The 23,789-nt window shown below is 42.2% G+C and overlaps 1 protein-coding gene across 1 annotated transcript in view; it reads left to right on the forward strand.

Moving 5' to 3' along the window:
* The window catches only part of LOC308478862 (serine/threonine-protein kinase TNNI3K), a 158,133-nt gene that overhangs the window by 10,311 nt on the left and 124,033 nt on the right, over window positions 1-23,789 (forward strand). The window contains exon 6 of the mRNA XM_081008981.1: window positions 20,247-20,345. Within this exon, the coding sequence (XP_080865107.1) occupies window positions 20,247-20,345 (99 nt within the window). The remainder of the gene's footprint in view (window positions 1-20,246; window positions 20,346-23,789) is intronic.

Raw genomic sequence — 23,789 nt, forward strand, 5'->3', positions numbered from 1 at the left:
CTACTGCTGTCTTAGATTCCAAGACAGAAAACAAGGGGAAAGGATTCAATAAGGAGAACTATGGGCCAAAACTGTGGGGGTGGGCAGATCAAATTGGGGTTTTGTCTGGATTGTGGATTTGTCTGGATCTAATCCTACTTTGGGGTTGGGGAACCAGAGCCCCTCTCAATTAGGCGTTCCATCATCATCAACAACAATGAAATTTGTATACTGCCCTATACTCGCAGTTCTCAGGGCGGTTAGCACATTGTGCCTGCAGGTCAGCAGTTAAAATACAAATAAGTACAAATATTATCTTATACTCAGGAATTGGGAAAGGACAGCTGGGTGAGCAAGAAAGTGGCTAGACCTGTGTAAGAATCGGCTGAGTCCTGGGATTACTATGTGAATTCAAGGCACACTCCACCCTGCAGCCTTAGATATATGCATTACATTCTTCTGCAAACCTGAGCAGTGAAATTTAAGTCTTTAATCATAGACTCTGCTGTGGTAACGAAATGCTTAATTTGTTCCTAGGCCAGGTACAGTGCAGGTGCAGCAGAAAAGAGGCACGCTAAATAGAAATTGCACTGCCAGTGCCTGCAGGGCCCTGAATATCTTGAGTGAAATGTCCTCACAGCCCCACATTATAGCACAGATGGTAACAAAACAATTGGGTTCATTTGAGAACACCCATCTCTTCACTCCTTTTCAACTAGATCTAAAAACCTGGTCATAGCGAGAGAGGATAATGGTTTCTAGCAAAAGAACATTTTGCCTCAGCTGCACACACCATATTCCTGGTGTACAGCTGTCTCTTCAAGCACTGCTGTGAAATTGCCACACTCCCTTTCTTGTGGTTCCAAGAACCCCTGCCCTTCATGTGAGGATACTGAATCTAGATGGATTCTTCTGGAAGGGGGAATCGGAAGCAGCTACATGGCTGCATCATTATAAGTTGGAGGCAGCAAAAAATTATGCTGTAGGCAAAGGAAAAGAAAAGCCTCATAACACTGAATTGTCTGCTAAAATGTTCTGAAAGACCTTTGTGACCTGAGATCTCCTTTAGGAATCCTACCCTTCTCTTAAGGTTTCCTAAGTGGATTTCCTGTAAAGCCCTCAGGCTCAACATCTTTTAACTAAAATTTGCTTTTAGTCATGAACCTTTTATCCCCCCACATACCACTTAGACCTCGTTTCAGTCACTTCACACCCCAGCTCATTTCTTGTTGCCTTGGAAATGCTTTGTTTCAATCTATTTCATTAAAAAAAAATCCAAAAGTGTTTAATGCCATGAACAGAATTACTTTTATAATGAAGGGTTCACAGTTGTGCGTTTCTGATTATATTTACATCTACTTGTGTTCATAAATCTTTTGGCTAAATCGTTCAGAAAGAACTCAAAATTACTTGCATATACAAAAGTAATAAAACTTAAATAAATGGAACATGAAACCTGTTGAATGTGAATAAACCAAGTTTTTAAGATGATTAGCAGAATAAAAATGGCAGATTGGAATTTTTAGTCAGTCGGCAAGGAAATAAAACTCGACCAGGATTCTGGAGCTGGTGCAGTTCTTGGGTCTAAATTGGGTCTGCTGGTCAGCAGCAGTGCTAGGTATGTGAATATCCTCAAAGACCTACTGGCAGGAGGAAGGAGGTTTGGATTGCGTCTTTAATATGTTAACCAGGCTGTTGGGGAGAGAAGAGGGAAATGAGAAAGTGGAGGAAAATAGTGGCTTCAGGACTCTGAAGAAAAGCAGTCCACTCTGAGAATTGATATTGCAGGTTCATAGATGAAGCTGTTCATAGATGAAGTTGAATAAAAACTGCAGTGTAAATACTTGAGCAAAAGTTTAACTTGACTGTGGGCAGGCAAAAAAAATATGCTGTATGTAATTTCACCTTTGGGTTATGGATCAGAAAATGCTAGAATTGAATGTGTCTGACCTTTGCACAGCTAATGAGTCAAATACGAATAAACCCTTCCAAAATGAAGGGAACTAGCAATCATTATTTTTAAGTCCATTGCTAAAGGCAAAAATAATGAAGATCTGAAATACTAAAACTAAAAATTGTGAAGCGATGTCAATTTGAGAAAATAGAATAAAAGGTATGAGAGTTAAACATACACACCCAAAACTCAATTAAGTGGATGGTGTTTTTCTGTGGTCTTCCAGTAAGCAACTCCTAATCAAGGGAAAAATAAATTTGTGGCATCTGAAGATCATTGCTCAGGTCTATGATTGGGAGAATATTTTAACAGGCTAGATAGCTTTCAAAGGTTCATTTTTTCAAGGAAGTTTATTGTCACATGAAGTTTTTCTTAGGGTGTTGGTTTTCATTTTTGAATGTTGCATTCCAAACCTCAGGAGGTACAATGGGCTTTGTTTTGCTTATTAAAAATATATATAATTTCCAATTTTAAACATTTTATTTCATATGTTCTGACTCTTAATATGTTTTAACAAATATAAGTGGCAATGCAACCACCTACCCTGGTGTATTTCTTAATGCGTACAATGCCATCATTACACATGGTGTCTTAGAGAGTTTTATGGGCAATATATGTAAAGTAGATATTTTCTCAGCAGCACAATATGGCCTATTTGTGTTACTTAGTTTGCAAGGTCACATGGCCTCTCCAATTATAAACCCTAGACTTGCTTCAAAATCTTTAACAGTAACCCATCAACCTCTCTAGCCAGCCAAGCAACAAGAATCGGGTATTTTATAAGCAGGACAATATTTGCTTTGGGTTTTGTTTTGAAAAGCACGGAAATACAGTGAAAGAAAGAAAATCTGTGCATATATCTGAAGAGCTGCCTTTGCCAGTCTCACACAAGCAAGTACCTTGTCCCTGGCTTTTAAGGTTCTGCTGTTACATATATATATCCTCTTGCTGTATCACAATCTACAATAAATGTGATCTCTGGGAATTGGGGAATGAAGAACTTTATAGTCGGCTGTAAATCATTTTTATTGATGATGTGCAATATGCTATCTGTGTAGTATCTAGATGGAACTGGGTGAGTGTTAGCTATGTCAGGACCTGGATCTAAATTGCTGTCCAAGGCCACTCCAGATTGATCTGTTCCCTGATAATGATTAGAGCTGTGTCTAAGGAAGGAGCTGGACCTTTAAAGGGAAAAGTTATCATCACGGCTTTTATCTTCTTGTTAGGCCTATTGTTGCTATATTCGCAAATTCACCAGTCAAAGGCTATATAAGTGACTACTAGCCACAATAATTATGTTCTACCTCCACTGTTAGGGACACGGGTGGCGCTGTGGGTTAAACCACAGAGCCTAGGATTTGCCGATCAGAAGGTCGGCAGTTCGAATTCCCGCGACGGGGTGAGCTCCCGTTGCTCGGTCCCTGCTCCTGCCAACCTAGCAGTTCGAAAGCACGTCAAAGTACAAGTAGATATATAGGTACTGCTCCAGCAGGAAGGTAAACGGCATTTCCATGTGCTGCTCTGGTTCGCCAGAAGCGGCTTAGTCATGCTGGCCACATGACCCAGAAGCTGTACACTGGCTCCCTCAGCCAATAAAGCGAGATGAGCGCCGCAACCCCAGAGTCGGCCACGACTGGACCTAATGGTCAGGGGTCCCTTTACCTTTACCTTACCTCTACTGTTGAATGTAATTTGCCTTGGAATACCAATGGTTAGAAACCACAAGTGGGGAGAATACACAGATTCTGCTTGCAGGGCTCATAGGCATGTGGTTGGCCACTATGAGAACAGGATGCTGGACTAGACGGGCCGTTTGCCTTACCCATCGGGCCCTTCTTATATCAGCAAGGTACGACCTGGCAGATGGCTTTTTCTTTTTCTATATTTCATTCTCCCCCTTCCTTTCCCCCTATTTTTGCTGCTCATGGTGGAAGTTGGCCAGCTCCAGAGCCCTCATAGTTATAAGTTAGTGGTACATAGTTTGAGGGCACATTGGGGTAAATAAGAGGATTAGAATCCCACAGACCCACTGTCTCCCCAAACATGCCCCAGAACGCACCATTTTAGCTTCCATTACTGGCAGAACAGCAAATAGCTGTAGAGCTTTCCATGGCCTCCCAGTAGGACCTCGGTCTAGTCCCTCAGTTGCATTCCTGACTAGTGCAGGATTTATCCCTGTCGTATTTTATTACAAGGAAGAAACAAATTCATGCCAGCATCACCAACAAACAAGGTTACACCATTACACGAATGTCCCTTATTGTTTTAGGTATTGTTCCATTGTTAACTTTTAAACCCTGATTGATGTTTACTTAGTGAAATCATCTTTGTGGAGGTAAAATGCCTTTGGAATCACAGTAGTCCCTTGAACTTCTGTTGGTAAAGTATTGTTGGGGTATCCCATTCATTTAAAATATTTGTTTTACCGTGACCCTCACACAATCCCAAATCCTGGCCTATTGTATTTTCATTTAACTCCAGTTAATTTCATAGGATTGCTTCATCCTCTTCATCGTCGTGTATTCAGTGATGTGGTACCAGGGGATAAAATCATTCACTGTGTAAGAACCTTATGCTATCATAAATTCAGCAACAGCTGCAGCAGTGACATGTTGGCAGGCTTGGATGAAATAATGAGATGAAACCCATCCAGTTGCATAATTAATATGCTTAGTATTTATTCTTATATTTTATACTAAAACCCTGGCCCTACGAAACAGAATAACAACCTAGAACTAATTATTCTTTCCACATGCACTTCTTATTACAATGAGAAATCATGTCTGCATATCATTAAATATGTGTGTGTTGGTTGGAGTTTACATAATTCTTATCTGAAATTTATGCAATGACTCAGGATTAGGGTGAAGACAGACACAACATTTTAAGTGTGAGGGAGGTTCTTTGTGCATATATTTGTTATCCTACAAATAAGTGCCTCAAAATTCACAGCATTTGTTTTCAGGCCTACTAATGTATGTGCAAGGCTCATCCACCACTCCTATGTTATGGCTGTCTTTGGCCTTGGAACCTAGGAGGAGTGTGTCCTCATGATCACCACCATTAAAAGGTCTATGTAATATGGCATTTTTGATGTCCCAGGTTGACCTTGGTTCTGTTTTCAGCAGAACCAACGTAGTTCAGCAGGGTCTTTTCAGCAGAAAAGTACTTGACTATACTGCAAGGGATGAATCTTAGATGAACTATGTTTGGTTAGATGAGCATTTGCTCCCCTTACATACCATAGGAATGTGTTTATTTTTGTGTGTGTATAACAGAAAACCTAATAGAGACATTATTATATAAAAAGGAAGACACCATTAAGCAATGACATCCCACATAAAACAACCCTTTTTGGGGGGGACCCAGAATTACTATTTGGATAATGTGGCACAGTGGATTAACTTTGCATTGTCCCTTTTAAGGACAGTCCAGGATCCAGACTGCCTCTCCCCATTTCCCTTTGCAGTATAAGAAATACTGCTGCAGATTTGTGTTTGGAAGCACTGCATAATAAACCCATTATGTTACCAAAACTGTATGAAACCTGAATCAGTAAGTCAGCAATGTTCAACACATGCCCAGTGCCAGTATTCAGGCAGGTCGGGCATTGGTTGAGGGGCTCAGAAGGACCTCTCACTTGCCCAGCCTAGGTGAACTGCCACTTACCATCTCCCTGTGGGGTACCTAGGCAGCTGTTTTAGTGGTGGGCAGGTAGTGGTATCACTTTTGAATGGTGCGGAGCTTGGCTCCCATATACGACAGTCATCTGCCATCTCATTATACCCAAAATTCAGTGGCCTTGGAATAAATCTTTGGTGCCACCCCACCGTTCAACAGATTGTATGTTCTCACTGTAAAATGTGCAGAATTTGAGAATGCAGACAAGTGTATATATGTGGAAATGGAGGAAGTAGTGCTGTACAAACCAAATAATGAAGCAAAACTGGAACATTTCCCAAGGTTCAGTTTTCACTAGGAAAATGCTTGGTGGAATACAACGTGAAAATCTTTAGCATTTTTAGGATCTCATAAGCTGTACAAACTAGAGGTGATTTGTAGTTAAAACTTTTACAATGTTCTGTAAAAATGCTGCCACATAATAATGCATCCTTTTTTTTGCAGTGATAAAATCATTACTGTTATAGGCATTTAGAGAGTACAGCAGTGAATATCATGAAGCGTATACAAATACATGAACGATGCAGCATATAAAAGATATTGTGACCTCCAGGGGAAAGTGCCTGGCTTTACTGACTTCTTCAATCACTGTCATGACTGTTTCACCTCTAGCTGACTAAAAAAATACCAAGGTCATCCAACCCACTTCAAGCAAAAGATCCTCTAGTTCTGTTGAGATTTCCCAGTAGTCATGATCCAGGCTGGTTAGATCTGGGTCAAAAGGCCTACAATGTGAAATCACCTCTACAGCTGCTGGATAGCTCAGCTGTTTGAGCATGGTGCTGATAATGCCAAGGTTGCAGGTTTGATCCAGCTGCATATTCCTGCATTGCAGCAGGTTGCACTAGCTTATCCTCAGGGTCCCTTCGAACTCTGATTCTGTGTATATCCAGCTTCAGCCTAAGGGCCAAGCAAGGCATTCTTCTAATAGTTTTGGAACTTAAAGCCCACTGATGCTTTGCGCTCCCCACCATCAAATCCTGAAGCTGCCTTTGGACAAACGTCACCGTAGAAGAGTTAAGAATCTCTCCATCTCTCAGTGACTGCTTATAGAGTATAGCTTCCTCCAAATTTCTGCCAATGACATGCCACGATTGTAAATCAATAAGTGTGATGTGTTTATTCACTGACTTGTGGCTATGATGAGTACTTTGCCATTTGAGAAAACTCACATTCATTTCTACATAAAACAAGACCAGTAATTGTTTTCCCCTCAACCTTAAGCATTTAACTACTCTTCAGAATATTCCAGCATAACAATTGCCTCTTAGTACAGACTGGATTTTGTTTGACAGTATGGGGATGCCTGCCCAAATATATCTAATTTCAAAAACAGAGTTAAGTGCAGCCTTTCATTGTCAACATCGTGGCAAATAATGAGTTGCCAACTGGAATTCAAGTAGGACAATAAGCATTATGGAACCTATGTGAAGAATCTACATCTGTCAGGCAGAAATATGAATTGCCTGAGCCAACTTTTTCCACCCCTTCCCCCTTCCAATTTAAGCCTTGGATGCATACAAAGCAATTTGACAAAGCGTTTGAAAAGATGCACCAAGGAACTAAAATGGAAGGCAGTATAAAAGAATTATGAAGCTTCAGGGAATGTATTGCTAACATTTGTGTATTTTAAAGCTTTTATATTTAGATATTTGTGTATGCAGCTATGCAGAGGCGGAGTGGCACACATGCTGTGCACCTGGGGCTAGCCGCCCACAGGGGCGCCACCCACAGCGAGAAGTGAGCGTCCTGGGGACACACACACACACACATATTTATGGATCTTTATATTTATGGATCTTTAAGAATAAGCATGCTCTGCTGTGTTCTATACCACTGAGTAGAAACGCATCCACAAAAACATCCATGTATTTAACTATACTGGGCACTTGACAATACTGAAGGCATGGCAGCAGAACTGGCTGAATTTTGAAGGCCTCAAGTATATAAGTAGTTCATATTCTTGTTTCTCCATGCCAGTGGACGTAATTGCAATTCTGAGGAAACTTACATGCAGGAAAAAACACCACTGAATTTGTGAACTGTCCATAAAACTGCAAGCTTTACTTGCAGGCTTCTCTCTTTCTCTCTCAGAGCTTGCAGGGCAGCAGCTGAAGAAGGAGCAAAAAGGGTTTTCTTGTGTGTGTGTTTCTTTGTGGCTGATTAGCTGCTCTCCCTGTGCAAAGGTCAGAGAGGGCAGGGTTTCTGTTGAGGCAGGTGATTAGCTGTGGGAGGAGCTTATCAGAGCTTCCAGGGCAGCGGCGCGCGCCTAGCCGCATGCGCAGTTTGATCCATCTTTTAGATTTAGGGGAGCTAGTCTCAAACGTTTGTTGGGGGAGACCTAGGTTTTTTTGGGGGGGAGTTATTTCTCCTGTCTTCACGCTTTTTATGATGGAGGTCCGCTGTAGCCACCCCCAACGACACGTTCTCAAGATGGAGGGGGAGGGAACAGCTGCAGTCGCCTGCGGTTCCTGCGCAATGTTTGCCATCTTGCCAAAGGTTGCAGGCAGCTTTACCTGCAGCAATTGCATGTTGATTGCTCTCTTAGAGGACAAAGTCCAGCAACTGGAGGAACGTGTAGCTACGCTCCAAAGAATTAGAGAGCTGGAGCTCTTCTTGGAAGCAACAGAGCACACCGTCTCCACCAAGGAGGAGACAGGGGACTCCCCTGAGAAGGAGGCTAGTTCACCAACACAGGAGCCAGATATATGGAGAAACGTGACTCAAAGAAGTAGGAGGCCCAGGGTTCGCTCTGATTGTTTAGAAATACACAATCGCTTTGAGGTCCTCTCCCCTAGCATGGAAGACAAAGAGCAGACTCCATTTGAGGATCTCTCCCTCATTACAGTCGATCAGGTATATGAAGACGAGCAGCAAAGTCAGTCCTCAGGGAATGTGCAGGCGACCTTGGAACGGACAGCTCACGGAAGAACCCCGACCAAACCTAAGAGGAGGTGTGTAGTGGTGATAGGGGATTCCCTACTGAGGGGAACAGAAGCAGTGATCTGTGGGCCTGACAAGATGTCTCGGGAAGTGTGCTGTCTCCCCGGGGCTAAGATCCAAGATGTAACTGAACGACTGCAAGGAATCATAAAACCCACTGACAAATACCCCTTCCTCTTGGTTCATGTGGGAACCAATGACACTGCAAGCAATAGCCTCCAGAAGATCAAAAGAGACTACGAGGCTCTGGGCAGGAAATTGAAGCAATTAAATGCACAAATTGTCATCTCATCTGTCCTCCCAGTTGAACGACGTGGCCCAGGGAGAGAGGGGAAAATAGTGGAAGTGAACAGCTGGCTTCACAAATGGTGTAAACAGGAACGGTTTGGATTCTTAGATCACGGACTGCAGTTTCTTGAAGATGGACTTCTGGCAAGCGATGGGCTGCACCTCACAATGGTTGGGAGGAATGTTTTTGCCAAAAATCTCAGAAACCTCATCAGGAGGGCTTTAAACTGATTAATGTGGGGGAGGGAGACAGTGCTCCTGAAGGTAGGAGTCTATCAATTGATGAAGATGATCATCCAAATGTCATAGACCAAATGGAGCAAACAGCACGCAGACCTAGTGGTGGGAGGAAAAAATCCTTATATAAGAGACACAGGGGAATGATTAATGGACTTCAATGTCTGTACACTAATGCGCAAAGCATGGGAAATAAACAAGATGAGCTTGAGCTCTTGGTACAGCAAACTAAATATGACATAATAGGCATCACTGAAACCTGGTGGGATAAATCCCACGATTGGAATGTAATAATGGAGGGATACAATCTATTTCAGAGAAACAGACCAGACAAGAATGGAGGAGGAGTGGCGTTATATGTCAGGGATGTGTATACCTGTGAAGAGATCCAAGATTTAGAACCTCAAAGCCAAAGTGAGAGCATTTGGGTCAAAATTAAGGGAGAGAAGAATAACAGTGACCTCATTGTGGGAGTTTACTATAGATCCCCAAGCCAAACGGAGGACATAGATGATGCCTTCCTGGAACAGATGGCCAAGCATGCAAAAGGAAGGGAGATAGTAGTAATGGGGGACTTCAATTACCCGGATATTTGTTGGATGTCAAACTCAGCCAAGAGCATAAGGTCAAACAGATTCCTCACTGGCCTTGCAGACAACTTCATTGTCCAGAAAGTGGGAGAAGCAAAAAGGGGAACAGCCATTTTAGATCTGGTCCTAACCAATGTTGATGACCTGGTTAGTGGGGTAGAAGTGGAAGTATCATTAGGCGCGAGTGATCATGCTCTTCTGAAGTTTACTATACAGCGGAAAGGAGCAGCCAAGCATACTAGGACTCAGTTTCTTGACTTTAAGAAAGCCGACTTCATAAAACTTAGGGAAGTGCTGGGTGAGATCCCATGGACAGTAATACTAAAAGGAAAGGGAGTTCATGATGGCTGGGAGTTTGTTAAGAGGGAGATAGTAAAAGCACAACTTCAGGCAATACCAATGAGACGGAAACATGGAAGGTGCCTAAAGAAGCCAGGGTGGCTATCTAAAGAACTTTTAACTGAGTTAAGATTTAAAAAGGATGTGTACAAAAAATGGAAAAGGGGGGAAACCACCAAAGAGGAATTCAAACAAATAGCCAGCACGTGTAGACACAAAGTCAGAAAAGCTAAAGCACAAAATGAGCTCAGGCTTGCTAGAGAGGTTAAAAGCAACAAAAAAAGGCTTTTATGGGTATGTTTGTAGCAAAAGGAAGAACAAAGAAACAGTGGGGTCACTCAGAGGAGAAGATGGTGAAATGCAAACAGGGGACACAGAAAGGGCTGAACTCCTCAATGCCTTCTTTGCCTCAGTCTTTTCCGATAAAGAAAACAATGCCCGACCTGAAGAATTTGGAGCAAATGATTCAGCAGAGGAAACACAGCCCAGAATAACTAAGGAGATAGTACAAGAATGCTTGGCTAGTTTAGATGTATTCAAGTCTCCAGGGCCAGATGAACTGCATCCAAGAGTATTAAAAGAACTGGCAGATGTGATCTCAGAACCACTGGCAGTCATCTTTGAGAATTCCTGGAGAACAGGCGAAGTCCCGGCAGACTGGAGGAGGGCAAATGTTGTCCCTATTTTCAAAAAGGGGAAAAGAGAGGACCCAAATAATTACCGCCCAGTCAGTCTGACATCAATACCAGGGAAGATTCTGGAGCAGATCATTAAGCAAACAGTCTGTGAGCACCTAGAAAGGAATGCTGTGATCACCAATAGTCAGCATGGATTTCTGAAAAATAAGTCATGTCAGACTAACCTGATCTCGTTTTTTGACAGAATTACAAGCCTGGTAGATGAGGGGAACGCAGTGGATGTAGTCTACCTTGATTTCAGCAAGGCATTTGACAAGGTGCCCCATGATATTCTTGTAAAGAAGCTGGTAAAATGCGGTCTTGACTATGCTACCACTCAGTGGATTTGTAACTGGTTGACTGACCGAACCCAAAGGGTGCTCATCCATGGTTCCTCTTCATCCTGGAGAAGAGTGACTAGTGGGGTGCCACAGGGTTCTGTCTTGGGCCCAGTCTTATTCAACATCTTTATCAACGACTTGGATGATGGACTCAAGGGCATTCTGATCAAATTTGCAGATGACACCAAACTGGGAGGGGTGGCTAACACCCCAGAGGACAGGATCACACTTCAAAACAACCTTGACAGATTAGAGAACTGGGCAAAAACAAACAAGATGAATTTTCACAAGGAGAAATGTAAAGTATTGCACTTGGGCAAAAAAAATGAGAGGCACAAATACAAGATGGGTGACACCTGGCTTGAGAGCAGTACATGTGAAAAGGATCTAGGAGTCTTGGTTGACCACAAACTTGACATGAGCCAACAGTGTGACGCGGCAGCTAAAAAAGCCAATGCAATTCTGGGCTGCATCAATAGGAGTATAGCATCTAGATCAAGGGAAGTAATAGTGCCACTGTATTCTGCTCTGGTCAGACCTCACCTGGAGTACTGTGTCCAGTTCTGGGCACCACAGTTGAAGAAGGACACTGACAAACTGGAACGGGTCCAGAGGAGGGCAACCAAAATGGTCAAAGGCCTGGAAACGATGCCTTATGAGGAACGGCTAAGGGAGCTGGGCATGTTTAGCCTGGAGAAGAGGAGGTTAAGGGGTGATATGATAGCCATGTTCAAATATATAAAAGGATGTCACATAGAGGAGGGAGAAAGGTTGTTTTCTGCTGCTCCAGAGAAGCGGACACGGAGCAATGGATCCAAACTACAAGAAAGAAGATTCCACCTAAACATTAGGAAGAACTTCCTGACAGTAAGAGCTGTTCGACAGTGGAATTTGCTGCCAAGGAGTGTGGTGGAGTCTCCTTCTTTGGAGGTCTTTAAGCAGAGGCTTGACAACCATATGTCAGGAGTGCTCTGATGGTTTTTTCCTGCTTGGCAGGGGGTTGGACTCGATGGCCCTTGTGGTCTCTTCCAACTCTATGATTCTATGACATTTACTGCCAATCCTATGTTTTGCAATGAGATCCATTCAGAATCTTTACAACTCATCACCATGATTTCACCTTTGCTAAAGCATAATTAGTGAAGAAGTGTGGGTTCTGCTAATAAATTTTGATTTCTGGATAACTAGACAGATTAATTTGCAACTCCCAGGTTCTGAATAGATCTTTCGATGTACAAGTTTGAGTTCTTCAATTTTTAATTGCAGATAGATTGCTTGAAGGGGGGAAAATTGACCCAATTATACATGATGTTTCATTAAAACTATAGCAAGATGAGCTCTAATTTACCTTTTCTGCTTTCAGGGCTTTTAATAAAAGCAATTAACTTGCATTATGTTCATTATATCCTACAGAGAGAAGACGTTATAGACTACAGACCTTATTTTGAAATTCTGGCCCTCTGGCCTTCCTACCGCCCTGCTTCAGTTTTGTTTTCCAAATCCCATTTAAGCTGTCCTCCCAAAGAACAGAATCTGAAGCCTACAACTTAGTCAAGTTCAAAGACTCCTTACTCATATATTTTTTTAAAAATCACCACCATTTATGAACAGTACCTCGCTGTTGTGTAGTGGCAAAGAGGCTGATCTGTGAATCTAGGAGTCCCTGGTTTGAATCCTGCCCGTGCCCTGCACTCAATTGCTCTCTCTCAACCTCAGTCTTCACATCTGCAATATTAGAAAACACAAAAAGCATGGCCAGATTATTATGCTGCAGCTGGAGCAATTGCACCACTATCCATGCCTACAAGGGGCCCAGATCCTGAGCTTTCTTTCCTGAAAGAAATGTTTTAAAGAAAAATGTGTCATCAGATTTCTACGATATTTCTGTGAGATGAGCCAGTCTCACTGCCCCTACCTTTCCCATACCCTCCAAGTGTCTCGATTTTCCAGAGACCGTCCCAAAATTACAGAAGCCATCCTGGTTTTTTATTTGATCCCTCAGTATCCCAGTTTTCCGTTTTCCTGCCCTCCATTTCTTTGCTCTGTGTATGTGTGTGTAAAAAATGGAGTCCTGCTTATACTGAAAATGTGTGCACCAAATGAAAAAAAAAATAGTGAGGCTGGTATATAGTTTTGAAGGAAAATGTAACCACTCCGCTTTAAATTCTGTAATCGCAAGGCTTCACTAGCCAGCCATTTTAAGTAAACATGTGGATTGTTTATTCCTTTATTGTAAATGGAGTCTTACACTGCAAGCCTTTACATGTCTACTCAGAAGTAAGTCTGTATTCCATGGAGCTTACTCCCAGGTAACATGGTAAAGAATGTGCAGTCTTACACTGCAATCCTAACAATTTTTTTCTCTCAGAACTAAGTCATACTGAGTTCAATAGGATTTATTCTCTGGTATGTTCCTGGTCATTCTCAGTTTCCATTATTATTATTATTATTATTATTATTATTATTATTATTTTATTATATCCCACCTTTTCCCCCAACAGAGACTCAATGCAGCTTACATTAGAGCTAAATTTTTATTTCATTCCATTTATCTGTTGAAGGTGTTGTACATGATCCCTTCCCTCACACATTTTTTTTCTTTACAAAAGCCCTGTGAAAGAGGTGAGGCTGAGCGGATGTAATTGGCTCAGGGTGACCAATGTTGATGTGCATATGACATATATGGACACAGGAGATCAAACACGGGAGAAGCTTCCTATGTAGACTAGAATGTCCCTATTTTCATCTAAGAACTGTTGGGAGGGTATGCTTTCATTGTTTTTAGCCAATGAGTGAAGTCAGCATGGACAAATGAAGAAGAGGAAGAAGAGTTTGGATTTGATATCCCGCCTTTCACTCCCTTTAAGGAGTCTCAAAGCGGCTAACATTCTCCTTTCCCTTCCTCCCCCACAACAAACACTCTGTGAGGTGAGTGGGGCTGAGAGACTTCAGAGAAGTGTGACTAGCCCAAGGTCACCCAGCAGCTGCATGTGGAGGAGCGGGGACGCGAACCCGGTTCCCCAGATTACGAGACTACTGCTCTTAACCACTACACCACACTGGCTCCATGTCATGGATGAATGAGTTGTTTGGACGCCAAGCTATAGGAATCCCTGGGTTCATAAATAGCTAGTGTTTCTCCCTCACCTTTAGTGTACTTTTGTTTCCTACTTCTGCCTAATTTTCTAGCCTATGGACTCTCTTTCTAGCCTATTGTGTCTGACATCAGGTACTCCATGTAAGTGGGGTTTTGTTTTGTTTTTTGTTTTGTAAATGCTACTGCTCTGTGTAAGGGTGGATGTTGGAGAAGCCATGGCAAATGTAAAATGTGCCATGGGGCATATCTCTTGCTGTGCAGAAGCTACAGTCCAGTAACTTATTTCCAATTTGAAAAAGGACAAAAAGCCTGAAAAAGATTATGGGATATAATTCCCAGTGAGCATATGTAACTCTTTTCATCATTGCACTAAATGTGCTCCATTTGTGCAAGGATTATTTTAATTCCAGTTTGTAAAATACATGTTGTTATTCCTTTTGGTGATAGACAAATTACTACAAAGCCCATTTCTGATGGAAGGACGCATTTTGTCTGTCTCATTTGATTTAGTTGATATGTTTGATTTGAATTCTTACACATTCAAAATGTGAGCTTTGCCATTACTTCCCCCTCCCCCTTATAAATTTGAAACTGCTGGTCTTTCGAGAATTATTCTGACTACGTTAAACAGCTTATTTTGCAGAAGATCACATTAATATATATGGGACTGCTAACATTTTCCCTCCCATGAGAAGGATCTAAATGGTTTTGGTAATGCCTGCCTTAATTGAAATAAAGAGATATTAAATAAGAAGTTCCTATGCTAGTTTGTTAGAAATGTAGTTGAGCAGTGCAGTCTTTGTGGTTGTTTGTGATGGGAGCACTTTACATGGAATGTGTATTACTTGTACATGTAGTTCAAAATGTGAGCCATGCCTGCTGCTTTTGAGAAGTGTGATGAGCCCTTGCACAATCTGTTTAGTGTGGTCCTGAACTTCCACCCTCATATCTGACCCTGACCACCACTGGATACCTCCATGTCAGGTATACAGATCTCTAGGTATTCTAGCTGCAGAACCAGGTGTGTTCATTTCTTCTCCATCAAAACAGAACTTCTGCCCTGTTGCTTGCTAAGCTTCAGCACTATTCTTTGTTATGTACTACTGCAGTAGCCGTCTCAAAAGGGGTCAGATGACTGAAGGGCCCAATAGGATTTCTAGTATTATAAAGCTTTTGGCTGTTCGTTTCTCAGCCTGATCAAATCATTCTCCTGACTGCTTCCCAGCGTAATGACCTAGCTGGTTGGTATCCATATTGTTAACCCTGGCAATTGCTTTAGAAAGCATCAACCAGGCAAAAAACAACAATAATGAATCAATGTAATTTCTGAATAGGCAAACCAGCTTTGTACTATCCATTCCCCCTTGCACTCCAAGTCTAGGAGGTGGTCGTGGCACAGTTCTTTAAATCACTTTAGCAATCAGTGCTATGAAGTTGATGCTCTTCAATCTCTCTGGCGTTCTGATTCAGTTGCACTCTGCTTGTGCATAAATATTTCATCTTCCCTGCAATTTGACGTTAGATGTGCTTACATTAGAGAATGTGGTTTGTTGGTTCATCTAAGACCTAAGCCTGGATTTCACCAGAAGAAAAGTGCAAATCTGCAGAATGTAAGTGGGAATAGGAAACAGGCGACAGGCACAACTCTACCAGCTGTCTTCTTAAAAATACATGTTCACAAGACATCTGTGCCTGAATATTATTGTTCAGCCCATAGATGGCAATACATGGGAAGCTGGCACTGCAGTATTTGTCTGTAGGTTTAGTATAATGGGCTTGTAGAGGCAGCGGCATAGCTAGCCGCTCGGGTGCCTGGTGCGGGGGCGTGTCCTGCAGCCTGGGGGCTGAGTGATCCGTGTCCATGGGGGCAGGGCGAGCTGCCCATGGGGGCGGGGTGAATAGGGCAGCTGAGGGAGAGGCAGTAGGCAGACGCAAGTCCCACGCTGCCATTTCAGGCAGTGCAGAAACTGCAGGTGCCTAAGCCACCACATCACTCCCAAAAAGTTTCATGAGACCATTTTTTAAATAAAAAACCCCTCATTTTGTCACCCCCCCCCAGTGATGACACCTGGGGCACACCACACCCCCCCCCCCGCACCCCTTCCTCCACCACTGTGTAGAGGCTATTGAATGGTTTAGTGCATGGGTAGGCAAACTAAGGCCAGGGGGCCGGATCTGGCCCAATCGCCTTCTAAATCCACCCCCTGGACGGTCTGGTAATCAGTGTGTTTTTACATGAGTAGAATGTCTCCTTTTACTTAAAATGCATCTCTGGGTTATTTGTGGGGCATAGGAATTTGTTCATTTCCTCACCCCAAAATATAGTCCGGCCCCCCACAAGGTCTGAGGGACAGTGGACCGGCCCCCTGCTGAAAAAGGTTGCTGACCCCTGGTGGACTATCAATAATAACTTCCACATGCAACTCAGTTATTCATGAGAATGATGTGAAATGTTTATAATAATGTTGAAATCAAGGTATCTGAAAGATATGCAGTTCAACTATGTGCTGATATTTGCTCAAAAAAAAAAATCTTGTGGTTGGCCCAAAGACAAATTCCATAACAAAATAGCTTCAGATGCCAATGATAATGGACCGAAAGAGCATTCTTCAATATATTTTTCAGTATTTAGCACACCCTCCAACATTACTCTGATGAAAATAGAGTCCCATTCCACCACCATCACCATTTTATTATTTATACCCCGTCCATATGACTGGGTTGCCCCAGCCAATCTGGGTGGCTTCCAATGTATATAAAAACATAAAGCATTAAACATTAAGAAACTTCCCTGTACAGGGCTGCCTTCATATGTCTTCTAAAAGTTGTATAGTTACTTATCTCCTTTGTTCAGGGGTTGCATAACTCCATACCCTCCAACATTTCTGATGAAAAGGACATCCTAAGGAAAAGCGGGTCATTCCAGGATCAAATCAGAAACAGGAAGGGTTCTGTAAATCCGGGACTGTATAGTGGTACCTCAAGTTACAAACGCCTCAGGTTACAAACGCTTCAGGTTACAAACTCTGCTAACCTGGAAGAGTTACATCGAGTTGAGAACTTTGCCCCAGGATGGGAACGGAAATCGTGTGCTGGCGGCGCAGCGGTAGCAAGAGGCCCCATTAGCGAAAGCACGCCTCTAGTTAAGAACAGTTTCGGGTTAAGAACGGACCTCCAGAACAAATTAAGTTCGTAACTAGAGGTACCACTGTACCTGGAAAACAGGGACACTTCAAGGGTCTGGATCTTTCGATAGTGAATTTATCCTTAGCATAATTGTATTTATTTAAAGCACTTCCCTTGAGATCTGCAGATCACATATACACAGACCATTTCTTAATTGCATGTCTATGCCTTCCTCTACCCAAGAAGACAGATTACATGTAACATTTCATCAGACTTTGTTCTGCGGAAAATAATTCCATTCACTATATCTCTTATTTGTGAGGTGGCCAGTTTCACAACAGTTTAATCGTGCCTTTGTCTTATTTGATGGCTATCTCGATATGAAATTCTTCTAGAGCTTCAAAGAGTTAACAAATCTTGCCAGTTTTTGAGCAAATCATATCTAGAGGACATGACTGATTGTATCAGTATCTAGTAAATTGGAAAGAATTAGGCCAGTGCTCAGACTTCATTGTGTTTGGGGTTGAATGACTTAATTAAAAAAAAAAAAGTTCAGAAAAGCATCTAAGAGATTCCTGAGATGTGTTAACCCAGCAATATAGAGTGGCTTTTGCTCATATGTATGGCTTAATTGTCGAAGCTGTCTTTCTCATTTTAATTTCACCTGCTAGAAAGTCAATAATAATTGATTAAATTTTGTTAGACGAATTCTTATCTGTTACCCTTGCCCGTGAGAGAAAATCCTTAGTTTATCTTAGGCGGCATTTGTTGACACACACTGTAACCCTTAAATAAGCCTTAACTGATGATCTCTTGTGGAAGTGGACATAATTTGCTTCAAAGGCTTTTGAACTTGCCCTCCACGAAGAAGTATTAACAAAACCACCAATGAGGAAGGAGCAAAGGCCATATTTATAATAAGAGAAATTTGTTAGGTGAAAGGAAACTGGATTGTATTGAAAGCCTGGTTTCCGGGGACCCAATTAACATGGAAACTGCATTCTGGGCTCTTTTTGAGAATGGCTGTTTGTGTATGTTAAACTGGATAGCAGGGAAACTGGCTTGAAGCACCTGTCTGGTAAAATAGAAACAAGTAATTGGAATGGTAATATGAGGGAACCAGGTCTTATGGTGGGGATGCCATAGCCAAAGGTTAGCATTTTAAAGTCTCATTGGTTTCAGCGGGATGAATAAAAGTGCCTGTAAAATGCTTAACTTTGGCTAGATCAGGGCGGTCCAACCACTCGGACCAAGTGGGCCGCAGGAGTACTTTGACACAGAACCCAGGAGCCACACACTGAATTAAATGTCCATATCATAAATTAAAATGTTTGCAATATAGTTAATATTATACACACACACACCCCACACACGTACGTAATATATTTATTTATCAAACAGATCAGAGCCATTCTTTCTTTTATATATATAAAAAGTGACGAAAAAGATCCAAAAGCAAGGAAGCTGCCGAGTGTGAGGGAAATTGCTGGATGCAGGCAGGACTCTGGGCAGGAAAGCAAGGGAATTATTAGTGGCTCTTGGTGGGGTGGGAGAGAGGGAAGAGACAGGAAAAGGGCGTGCTAGCAAACAGCCTGCTGCTGCTGCTGCTGGACAGATTAGAGAAGTCCCACTCTGCTTTTTTTCCTCCCCCCCCCCCCGCTTTCTCTCCTCCTTTGGCACGTCCAGCACCGCCATTGCCACCAATAGATGCAACACACACACACCCCTGTGCATGCACACTCATTCTCCCTAGGCTGTTAGGAATCCTCTCCTAATGCTGACTTGGCTGGGGAAACCGCCTATTTCTTCTCTTCTTTTTTCCCTCCCCCATCCATCTTTCTCTCTCCTCATCCCACTCTGAGGAGGATTCTCAGCCACAGTTGGGATGGGCAGCCTTCACTGGTTGCAAGCAAACCAGGGCAAGGTTTTCATGGTGTTAGTTCCCTGCAGCTTTGGTACTCAGCAAGGGCCGCCCAGAAAAAGGCCTTGAGGGCTGCATACAGCCCACAATCTGCGTCTTGGACCACCCTGAGCTAGGTCATGCCATCTATCACGATTCTTTAGAGTTATTTAAATTTATTTTAAGATTGGAAGAGCAGTCTAAGGTAGGAGTTGACAACCTCTGAAGATGGTGAATTAGAGAAATATAGTTTTTTGAAAAAAAAAACTTTGCTAATGGGGGGGGTAGCATTTAATAAAGCACCTTGAGATGATCAAATATAATGAATTAGTGCCATTGGATCAGCCACCTGCTTTGGCTGTAGAATTTCATAAGTTTCTGCAGCCCAAGCTTTCAATGTTCTATATACAATCCACTGAACACTCCCAGTTGATTTGACAATTGTATAGGAGTACTGCTTTTGGCATTAGCACTTGGTGGATATAAAAAGCTCTTCGGCTTTCAGAGAAAGTAGTACATTCATTTTTTTAATAAATATTTCAGAGCAGTCTCATTGACACTTCAATTTTGATCATTGTTTAGCAAGCAAATGATGCATAGTTTAGAGCTGTTTTGATTGAACAATCGACCTTCTCACTGAAAATGAGTGTTATGTTGGAAAGAAACGTCCTTGTATGATTTATTTAAATGGAAGGCTCCTCATCTTCCAAAACATAGAGAAGCTTTTGTGTTTGGAAGGAATTGTGTTTTGCAAATTAGCTGTGTGCACTTTTAATTAAAATATATATTATGTACTTTTTTATAAGAATGTGTTTGCTCCTGTTTGTGCTTGAACTTTGAAGTGGGGGGGAGGTTTGTACCTATCCTTTGTCAATCAATTCAGAGATCCTGCTTTCACAATTTAGTTCTTTTGTCAGGAAATATACTTCCAGATGCATTTCTGGGGCAACGCAGTTGACATGCAACATTCACTCAACGTCCCATTGCAATGTATTTGAAATGTAGCTGTAACACGGCAGAGCAAGTTTGTACAAAGTGACTTTGTTGCCACACTTCTAATAGGGATATTTCATTTCCCTCCTCCCTTCTAGGCTGTTGATATTCTTCTGCAACATGGGGCATACGTCAATGTGCAAGATGCAGTTTTTTTCTCCCCTTTACATATTGCAGCACACTATGGTCATGAACAGGTATGGAAAAGCTGGCAATGTGTGGTCTCAGATGGAGAACTTTATGTGCAATGTATAAGATGCCCTGCTACATGGTGAGGAGAGACAGAAGCAAGCTCAGGCTTTGTCCACACATGCATAAAAGCTATAGAAATAGTGAAGTGGTTCACATATTCACACATGGTGATGGCCTATGCGAATGAAGCAATGCAAAGGAATGATCTAATACAGAGCCTTTGCGTCACGCAATGTCAGCTTTTTAAAAAAGCTCTTTTCAATGGAGACTGTTCACTGATTCAACTGCAAGTCATCAGGTTTTGAGTAATCAAACAATGGGAGAGAGAGAGAGAGAGAGAGAGAGAGAGAGAGAGAGGACAAGTGATATATATGAATGTGTGAACAGGCTACATATCAGTTGCCAGTAGTCTCAAGCCAGGTTTAGATTACCCATGAGTGTGCAGAATTTGATAACACACCATTCAACTCACAACTGATACTTGAAAGCTGTCACAGGAAACATTGTGTTTGGGGTGCTATAAAATGAAACAAGCAGTCTGTCCATAGAATTTAATCTGTAACGGCTGCTTCATCCACCATCATTTCATGTTATGTTCATCAAATGGTGAACATGTATGAACTCACCCTCACTTTGCTATTCTCACATCTTCCAGAGAGAGATCCCCCCCAGCTCATTATCAGCATACCAGTGATCGGAACAACATATGCTGAAGTGATAAAGCTCATTTTCCACACAGCTGCAACACTGGTTTGCATCAAATACATATCACTTGTGCAAAGGAGAGTTATATGAGTCCGTTTATGTTTTGAAAAAGACATGCTAAACCATTGCAGAATGTTACAGGTTTAACAGTACCTTTGGTTGACATCAAACTAAGTTGTACTCAGAGAAAACCCATTGTAATTGATCAACCTAAGTCAGTCATATCTGTTGATTTCAGTGAGTCTGCTGAGTAGAATTAATACTGGAGGCAACACATTATATCAGTGCTGGTTTGGGTTTACGTATGCATGTACTGAAGACTTCCTCAGAGTTGTTGTTTTTTTGTTTTTTTGCAGTGTTATTAGGGGATCCTGGGGCCCAACTCATGGATATTGTCCTAAGTGCTCCAGACAAGCAAGGGTTCATGACCCCCAAATCTTTTGAGGCAAAGCAATGAATTTTGAGGTGCTCCCCTGAAGTTGCATTCTGTTCCTTTTGTGGTTCTTAAAATACTGTTGCCTCAGTGGACTGTTTAGATTATCTCATCCGAAGACAGCATGTGGCCCTTGGCTTAATTTCATGGGATGGCTGCTTGACTGCCTGTGCTTCCCTATGTACCAAAATAAGGGCTAGGTGGAGACAGATTCCTGTTGAGGTGTGAGTTTTAGTCTAAGCCGGAAGATGCTGACCCCAGGTGGGATATATTTTCCATTTCATTACACTACTACTTAGATGAAGGTGGAGAATGGTTTCCAAAAATGATTTGGAGAGAGAGACTTCCGGGGTGGCGCCATCGGCAATGGCGGACTCCCTCTGAACTGGAGGGACTAGCTCCACGGGAAACGGGTCTTCTCCGCTACGGTGAAGCGGGGACCCTTTCAAAAATCACAGGCAGATGAAGCCTGTGACCATGGGACTCGGCGGGCACCTTTAGCGCCCCCCAACTCGCTAAGGAACCCACTAACGGGCTCCGAAGTGAAGAGGGGGAAGTGGCGCGGTGCTGTGAGTCAACTGCTATTTCTGTGGAGCGAAGCTGCATAGCCGTTGCCGGAGAGCGCTGCCTTTTTCCTGGGACAATTTGGACTCTAAAATAAGCACCCGTGAGTACTTAGATTTTGAACAACTGGACATTAGATGGGGACTTGCGAGCAGAAAGGAATTGGATCTTTAAAATCTATTTCAATTTGGTACGGAACGGGAAGGTCTAAACAGGAAGTCAGCCTTCCGTTCTTCTGTAGACAGAATAAATCAAAGACAACGTAAACTAGAGCTCAGAAAATCGCTTTTAAAGGATTGGATTTCATCATTTAAAATTGTGGAACCCCCCCTTCGACAGCAGGAGAAGAAGGGGGATCTTTTTTGGACTGTTTAAAGTGAGTTTAAAGTAAAGCAACTTTCCTCCGTCCTGATCCTGGAGCGGGGTGTCAGGACTGACGTTTGAAGTTCATTGACCAGAGACAAATGTTTTTGACAGATAGCTAAAAGAAGAGAAACATAGTGATTCCACTGTTTCCCTTCGCATTTCAAAGGAACAAATATTGACAAAGTATCTCAAAAAGGGAAACTTTGTTGCAAGATCAAATAGAAGTTTTCCCCCTAGAGGGAGACTGTGAAACTGTAACCAACTCCAGGGAGCCGGCAGCTGTTTACAGATTACAATCGTGGGAATAGGCATTTGACCTTGCAGGACAATGTATTCAGAAGCTTTGTTGTGTGCTTTCTACAAAACAAATGCCCTACTGGAACAGTTACATGAGAAGGTGAATTTGATGATGACTTCGACTAGAAATTTTGAACAGACAGTGGGAAATTTAGAACAGACCGTGGGAAAATATGTGGAGCCCACCCAGGAATTAAATCAGGAGTGTGTCCTGACAGAACAGGCCCAACAGGAATGTGAGTTTTTGGATTTGACAAATGAACTTGGAAAAAGCCAGATTTGGAAAGAAAAAGTTTGGTTTGGCTTGGAAATGGGGGGGCTGGATTGACCCCCCCTATGCTGGGATGTGTGGACTTTTCAAATCTGGCAATGGGCCATGAGATGTTTGGGATGGTGCGGGCTCTTAATTTTGGAGGGTCTTTGAAACATGCTTTTAAATACCATATGGAATTCAGTGCTGAATATGGAAAAGGGGCTGATCTGTCGAGAAGGGTTAAAAATATTGCCAAGCTGGGGTTACCACGAGCAGGAGACAAGGGAAAATACAGTTACAAATATGAAGAAGAGCTGCGAAAGGGACATGGAAGAGACTTGAGGGCCTCGGATATAAGGTTGCCAGGTTAATGGGCCAGATCGATGGGATAATAAGGACTGACAAAACCCGGAACCAGGAGGAAGGGACGTTGGATGAAGATTGGATCTGTTTGTATTTCTTTTTTCTACCATTAGAACTGTTTTATAAAATTGATGAATGTCAGAAAAATGTTGGAATGAAATTACTTGGCTTTAGTAAAGATGTTTAAAGAATTATGAAAGAATATTATGGTTATGAGAAGTTGGTAAGGATAAGATTTAAGTTTTAAGCTTTAAGGTTTATTTTCTTATAGAAAGATAAGATTAAAACTGTTTAGGGTAATGTAATGACAGAATATTATGAAATATGGAAAGGATTTGCTGGGATAATTAATAACTAGGATACAAAGAAAGGGAGGAGGAGGAGGTCAAAGAAAGAAGGTAATGACAGTTGAGGATTCGAGAATAATGAATTTGTTTTTAAATGTTCTTAAATTGTATTTTTGTTTTT

Source organism: Podarcis pityusensis (assembly GCF_964106645.2).
Source record: "Podarcis pityusensis genome assembly, chromosome: 6".
NCBI lineage: Eukaryota > Metazoa > Chordata > Lepidosauria > Squamata > Lacertidae > Podarcis > Podarcis pityusensis.